Raw genomic sequence first — 7,626 nt, 5'->3', positions numbered from 1 at the left:
GTCCTGTATTAGTTTGCTTAGAAAAAAAAAAGGAATTAAAGTGTAAGTACATTACAGAGGTTCTTAAATTAGAAACCTTTTTTTAAAAATTTTTTTTGAGACAGAGTCTCGCTCTGCCACCCAGGCTGCAGTGCAATGTCGTGATCTTGGCTCACTACAACCTCTGCCTCCGGGGTTCAAACAATCCTTCTGTCTCAGCCTCCCGAGTAGCTGGGACTACAGGCACCTGCCACCACGCCCAGCTAATTTTTGTATTTTTAGTAAAGGCAAAGTTTCACCATATTGGTCAGGCTGGTCTCGAACTCCTGACCTCAGGTGATCCACCTGCCTCAGCCTCCCAAAGTGTTGAGATTATAGGCGTGAGCCACTACGACCGGCCAGAAAACATATTTTACATAACCACTTAGACACATTCTTAGACATATTCTTAGTGACAGATTATAAATCATTTTAAGTAAATTTTGTTCTTACCACATACATGAAAATAAATATATCTAAAGTGTAAAGCATTCAAGCAATATGTAATAGAGTGAAATAAGAGTTTCTACACAGCCCACACTTTCATTTCTAGAGGTAACTGTTGCAATCCTATCATTTATTCAATGTTTAAATCCATATGCATGTGTATGTGCATTTGTATTCATTTTTAGCATGAATGGGATCATTTTTCTGATATTTCTAATCTCCTGAATTCCTAATAGCTTGCCATAACCGTCTGCTCTTTTATGGTTACAATCCTGGACATACTTTGGAGTCTATCAATTATACTTATTCTAATGTCATCTGTTTGCTATTTAACAATTTTCTAGGGTGTTAAGGATTTTCTGTGTGAATTTATAGCCACTTTTCAGGGGAACTTGGGTGGAGGGTGTTTCCTCACACACCTAATCTTTGGGTGTGTGTGAATCCTCAGACTTAAGATCCTCTGTTTGCTTGTCTGCTTTGCTGTTCATTTTCGCCCTAGGTTGTTTCAGAGGTGTGATGAAGGGGCAGGATATGCTACCTGGTGGGGGCACTGGAGGTTTGTCTTGGGCTGTGGGGACCCTGGGCTCTCCTGGGATTCAGTAGCTGCCAGGCTGTTTGACTCTAGTCCACATACTCATTTTGTTAGTCTGAGTATAGATGCTTCCGCAAACGCTGCTTCACACAGGGCTGATTGATTATAGGGTATTGATGAGGGGCCAGCTGGCTTAAATGTTCCATATGCGATTCCTCAGAGTGGGTTTCACTGGACCACCTGAATCAGTATCATGTGGGGAGTGCATTAAAAATGTGATTACTTGGAGCCACCCCAGACCTAAATGTAAAACCAGAAATCTGGTCCTGAGGCTGAGTCTGTGGGAGTGGCCATACTGTAATACACAATTTTAGCAAGCTACCCATGATTCTTATGTAGATTGGAGTGTGAAACCACTATTTCAATGATTCACCAGGTCTCACTCCCTTCTCTGTGTTTTAATTAATTCTGAGGAAGGTCCTGTCTATCCCACGCCCACCAGTATCACCACTCAATTGCTCTTCGTCTGGGTTATTCCTCAATAGAGTTGACCCTTTCTACTATCCTTTCTGTAGTAAAGATAAAGACCCTTTACTATCCTTTCTATGTATTATCTTTCAGGAATTCCTAAAAATTTCTCACCATAAATACAGTCTTTCTTTTAAGCCTTACTTATCTATCTTTATCCTGGAAGTTACTGTATAATTGCAGAAATGCTGATGATGTTTTTTATCAGTTTGTAAAACCGATGTTTCCTACACATATAAAACCTTCTTAAAAATTAAAAAATGGACATAATGCCCATTTTTAGAAATGCAAATTAGGAAAGATAGAGCCACTTAAATGGCTCCAAGTGCTGGAGACCTTTCTCTATGCTACCTGTCTCTAGGTCTTCCATCTATGTGTGTGTGCATGTGTGTGTGTGTGTATATATATATATATATATGAAAGTAATAAAAGTATATTTTATATCCATATGTGCATAAAAGCAATAGAACTAGATTTTATAGTCTTCATATTTTTCATTATTTCAGGGAGGTGTTCTCTTAATCTAGATATTATAGTACTTAAAAATAAAATTTATAGAAAATTTCAAGCTCTCAGAGCATCATTAATGCTCTACCTCTTTAGCAAACACTACTGGTTACCTTCTGAACATTCACTATAGCTTTTTTCCTGGCCATCAGAGTCCCAATTATTATTTGTTCTAAGAATAAATCTTGCTTAGTCTAAAGTAATTGTAGCAGCCCTGTTCCCTTGCCAGTGATTCACTTAGGAGAGCGAATGTAAAGGGTTCTAGTCAAGGAAATATAAGGAGAATGCTGTTTGGTGGCATCTGATAATTCTTTTTTCTCACTTCCAAAAAGACACCAGAAAACCAGTCCCTTCCTGCCTGCAGGCACCATATCCAAATAAGGCCTCTAGGGTGGAGGAACTGCAGCCATCTTGTGATTATAGGGACCTGACTTAGCTTTGGGTTGAAGCCAGTGCTGAGGGCAGCAAGATGGAGACAGAAAGAACATCAAGATCCTTGGGGATATTGCTGAGACTCTTATCAACTAAAACTGGCATTATCCTACCTCTGTTACTTGTAGCCCAAAGCATTCTGATAAAATCTCTATTTTTAAATATATAGCAATATTCTTTTAAACTTTGGAAAATATTTTCTTAAAAATCTTGGGGAAAACACTCTTGGAAAAAGAACCCCAATTTCACCCATTTATAAACTGCTTCTTCCTCTTATTCTCAAAATTCACAAATCGTATATCCAAATATTTAAAAATCTTTAAACAACACCAAGAATTATCTTAACTTACAGGTGATGAACATTCCTATTCCCAGCCCCCACAAAAAATGAGGATTAAAAATTGAAGAAACCTGATTTCATAGCATATTCCAATTTCTGGAAGTCCAAAGAGGTTTGAGTGTGCACAGGAAATCTTGAATTTACTAACAAATTGTATTAATATGTCAAATTTTTTGAATGAAATGTTTTGACTTCAAACTTATTACAAAAATGGCCAAGCCACAAATTTGACTCTAGCTTGACCTCCTGACCTCTGAACAACCTGAGGCTTTGGCAGTTCCAGGCTTTGATCCTAAATGCCCACCCTCCCCAACTTAATACTAGCAGTGAAGGAGAGTAGATAGAATATAGATGTAAGAGCTAGAGACAGGTAGCATAGAGAAAGGTCTCCAGCACTTGGAGCCATTTAAGTGGCTCTATCTTTCCTAATTCGCATTTCTAAAAATGGGCATTATGTCCATTTTTTAATTTTTAAGAACGTCTTGTATGTGTAGGAAACATCAGTTTTATAAACTGATAAAAACATCATCAGCATTTCTGCAATTATACAGCAACTTTCTACAGATAATTAGTTTGATGGACTTTAGGGGTGTATTTCTCCCTCCATCTCCAATCTACCCTGACTCTCACGATTTCTCAGCACAAATTATGTTAAAATTATAATAAACAGAAAATACCACAAAGCATGTGTTAATATTAAATGGGCAGGCTCCATGCACAGTCAGTCATTGCTTTACAACAGGGATACATTCCAAGAAATGTATCATTATGCAATTTTGTCATTGTGTGAACATCCTTGAGTGTACACAAACCAAGATGGTATAATCTACTACACACATAGGCTATATGATATAGCCTATTGTTCCTAGGCTACAAACCTATATAGAATGCTAATGTATTGAATAGTGTGGGTAATTGTAACACAATGGTAAGTATTTGCATATCTAAACATATCTGACCATAGAAAAGGTACAGTAAATATATGGTATTATAATCTTATAGGACCATCATTGTATACATGGTCTGTCACTGACCAAAATGTCATCATGCAGAACATGAATATACAAAGAATTCTGTGCAAACTTTTTCTGTAAAATATCAATTCATGTCACTACCAGTAAGTTTATTCCTTTTCTTCACTATGCTCATTTCTATGTTTAGCTTCCTTCCCTTTATATGCTGAGTCTTGGTATGACAACAAATTCCCTCTTAGTTTAGTTGTGTGCTAGCACCACCTCCCTATGCCTAAACTGTGCCCTCTTCACTTCTTGAGCTCCAAGAAGCAATCATCACACAGTGGCTGGGGCCTGACTAGACTGCTCTCCACAAGAGACATTCACATGGCCAAACCCCTCCTTGATGTTATCAGAGGGAAAGCCACAACGATTTTTTTTTCAAGCAACCATCACCTTGTTTCTTTTTCATGATTTAAAAAAATCTCCCAAAAGGTTACTTCCTGGGCCTAGTGGGTCTTCTAAGGAACCCCATCCACCAATTCCTTCAACCCCAGCCATCTACACAGACAGCTGAACTACTGTACTTACTGTACTATTAACCACAGTGTTATAAAGTATGAATATTTTATTTTCCTTCCTTTTCAGAAACTATTTTGTTACAAATAATCCAAGTATACATTAATTTGATAGGGCATTTTTGGAATTTGTTCCTTCTTGTGTTCAGTATTTTATTAAACACATTGTTTTTAGGAGTAGTTCATGGTCAACACAAACACTGGGTTGCTAAGCATTCTAAATATTTATATTTTTATGACGTTCATCCTTCTAAAATATAGGAACTGAAAATCACATATATCATAAAGTAAAAGAATCTGCTTACTTTTCAAAGATTATATACATACTATTTTAGTATTATAATTATAGATATACTATGTTTATGCTATAATTTTTGAAATTTCTGAAATGAAAGTAATTTTTACTTATTTATTTATTCATTTTGAGACAGGGTCTCACTCTGTCACCCAGGCTGGAGTGCAGTGGCATGATCATGGTTCACTGTAGCCTCAACTTTCCAGGCTTAGGTGATCTTCCCACCTCAGCCTCCCGAGTAGCTGAGACTACAGGTGTGTGCCAACACATTTGGATAATTTTTGTATTTTTTTGTGGAGACAAAGTTTCACCGTGTTGCCCAGGCTTAAAATTAATTTTTAAAAGAAATAGTGTTCTTGATTTTACATCATTTTCTTATCATGTGTTTTCCAATATTTCTTTCTCACTTATATCAAGCATAAGTACTTCAGCATTTCAAAGCTACTCAACTCTCTCTTTGAAGCTAAAATTAGTAATTTTGAGATACAACTTCAATATTGTTTCTTGTGGAGAGATAATAAAGAAACAAAGATAAGAAAAAAGTTCAAAGACTGTTTCACATTAAGTTACTGCATTTGAACTATCAGGGAAAACTTTTATATATGGATAGGTAAGTTTCTTACTGAAAGAAATCCTCCATATATTTAAAAATATTTTACAGGTTCTTCAATATATAATCTAGGCCAGCAAAGTGGGCAAGAAAAGCAGCAGTAAACTATTACCCACACAAGTAAATCACTGCCAAAAGAATCACAGAGAACACACCATGGTCTTTATAATTCTTGTCATTTCTAATTCCTGCCATTTTGTGACACATCTACAGAGCACTGTTATCTTACAAGTTGTTTAATGTTCTTCATCTTACATAAGCATTTCTTTATAGTTGTCCATCTCTGTCACTGCCTTCTGAAGTTTTACTCCAAGTGCCTCTACTAGACATTGCAAATCTGAAATGACACAATGTATTTCATCTGATTAGTACATTTTAAGTGTCCAGATATTTTCATAGTGTAAACCATATTCTTTTAATGTTGCTAGTCAGCTCCTGAAGAATAAGGCAGCTGCTTACTCCACTTTGCCTGTATGTCCATATGCAACTTGTCATTGACTACTCAGCCCTCCCCATCCTAACACCCCACAGACTTAGTGGGTTTTGACAGGCCCAATTTGTTGACCTCTTTCTGCCCCCACCACCATGCTGATTTTCAAACAGCTAATAGGCTAAATTTTACTAAAGTTTTCAAATGAAATATATGTAGCTGACAAACATAAGAATTTCTGATCATGTGTCTTGTTTCTAAAACACTTGATTGCCTGAGCTCACTTTTGTGGTCTGGAACTGAGAAGCATGGCTGAGTCTTCCTGCTAGAACTAAAACAGACAAATCATGTGCCAGGCTCACAGTAAAGAACATGTTAACTCTGGGTAGCATCTAAAAGGCATTTTAGTGACTTTCAAAACCAAGAGAATACAAGCAGGAAACTGGCTTCCATAGAGTCTTTAACTGGGGAATGCAAGCAGTATTTGAGGATGATTATTCAAGCAGCCCCGTCTAACAAGTGTGTGAATGCAGAACTGAAACTATAGCAGAAAAAACAAATGGCTTGAATTATCTGAGTCCTTCCATTGTCCTGTGTGTGGAAACTGTGATCTGAACCCCAGCCCCAGTGACAGCCCTTGCTGGTATGCTTTTTGAGAGTAAGTTATAATGTAAAACAAACTGATAGACTGGTTTGTTTCTTCAGAAAAAAAATGTTCAAAACACTGGAGTTGTAAAATTTCTATGTTCCATCTGTTCAGGTGTCTCAGTGACATATTTCAATAGTAAACTTTAAAATCTTTATGCATCCATACAAATACATAAAACTATATAAATCAGCATTCTTAACTTTATTTTAAAAAGAGTTAGTTCCTTAAATTAGAAAATAAGTTCACCCTAAACGAATGTTTTAATTAGTGTTTAGCAGACATTTGTATAAACCTTTGTTTATCCAGTGCTTTTACATACATTAATTTTTGTTTTTTAGTTTACATGTTTTCTTGTTCTTATTACATTAAATATATCTATCTCTGAGAAGAGTTTGCTCAGCATCCCTAAAAGAAAGTTCTCATTTTTTAGGTCACCCATGGTAAAGAGAGGGAGGATTAGAGAGTATCTGCTACTGACCATATGGAAGTTTTGGATGATATAAATTCAGAGGATCAGACCAGCTGAATCAAAATTAAAATGTACATGTAAAAAATGTGTTAGATAATGGTGGGAGGATAGAGAAAGAGCCAGGTGAGTAGGGAGTCACGTTGAGGTGGGAGACAAAGGCATTCAGACTAGCATATGGCGTTTCCTATGGAAGGCAAGAGGGTCAGAACAGAAGCTGTGGTTACAGTCCAGGCACTAAAAAGATTTGACTCCAGTATGTTTTCAGAAATGTCTTGTTTACCAGACAGAGCAAACTTCCATATGCATCTATCTCATGTACATTTGTGTGCTCTTCTGTATGATTTCAAGTGGAAACTTTTAGTGTATACTTTGTTGCATATGTCATAATCACATCTGTGTATCCTTTGCTTGCTTTGAGTTATCCACGGATTCCACCAGTAAAGGTCTCTTCCCAGGCTGCACTATGACCTAAGGGAGATTTTCTTGCAACAATGCTTGTGGGTGGGCACTGAGTTCATTAAGGGGGGTGACATTTCTTCAGGATAATAATCTGTCCTCTGTGGTTTGATAACAGGTTCAATTTTTTTTTTTCCTGTGGTATAGGCTTCTTATATGATTCAATTACAGGTACTTGCATGCTACTATTTGAATTTTCCATTTCCTCCAACAAGGAAACAATGAGAGGCTGCTGGAGGTGACTCATGTACATAAAGGGGCAGACCGTACCACCACCAGGCAGGATCCCCAGGCTCTGTATTCTGTGCCAGGAGAAGGCAGCTGCCATCACTGGTGGCATGGACAGCGGCACGCCAAAGGGCTGCATGCCCAGAGAAGGGAG

At 37.2% G+C, this 7,626-nt stretch overlaps 1 protein-coding gene and 1 pseudogene across 1 annotated transcript in view; both read right to left on the bottom strand.

Moving 5' to 3' along the window:
* LOC105535542 (leucine-, glutamate- and lysine-rich protein 1) overlaps positions 1 to 5,572 on the bottom strand; it is a 67,647-nt gene extending 62,075 nt beyond the window's left edge. The window contains exon 1 of the mRNA XM_011974658.1: positions 5,496 to 5,572. Within this exon, the coding sequence (XP_011830048.1) occupies positions 5,496 to 5,521 (26 nt within the window). The 5' untranslated portion in view covers positions 5,522 to 5,572. The remainder of the gene's footprint in view (positions 1 to 5,495) is intronic.
* A 1,378-nt stretch (positions 5,573 to 6,950) lies between these two features.
* LOC105535550 lies at positions 6,951 to 7,620 on the bottom strand (annotated as a pseudogene).
* Positions 7,621 to 7,626: the final 6 nt, after the last annotated feature.

The sequence above is a fragment of the Mandrillus leucophaeus genome, unplaced genomic scaffold (assembly GCF_000951045.1).
Source record: "Mandrillus leucophaeus isolate KB7577 unplaced genomic scaffold, Mleu.le_1.0 Scaffold1477, whole genome shotgun sequence".
Classification (NCBI taxonomy): Eukaryota; Metazoa; Chordata; class Mammalia; order Primates; family Cercopithecidae; genus Mandrillus; species Mandrillus leucophaeus.
The sequence above is the reverse complement of the archived record's forward strand: the minus strand, read 5'-3'. Positions and strand labels throughout refer to the sequence as shown.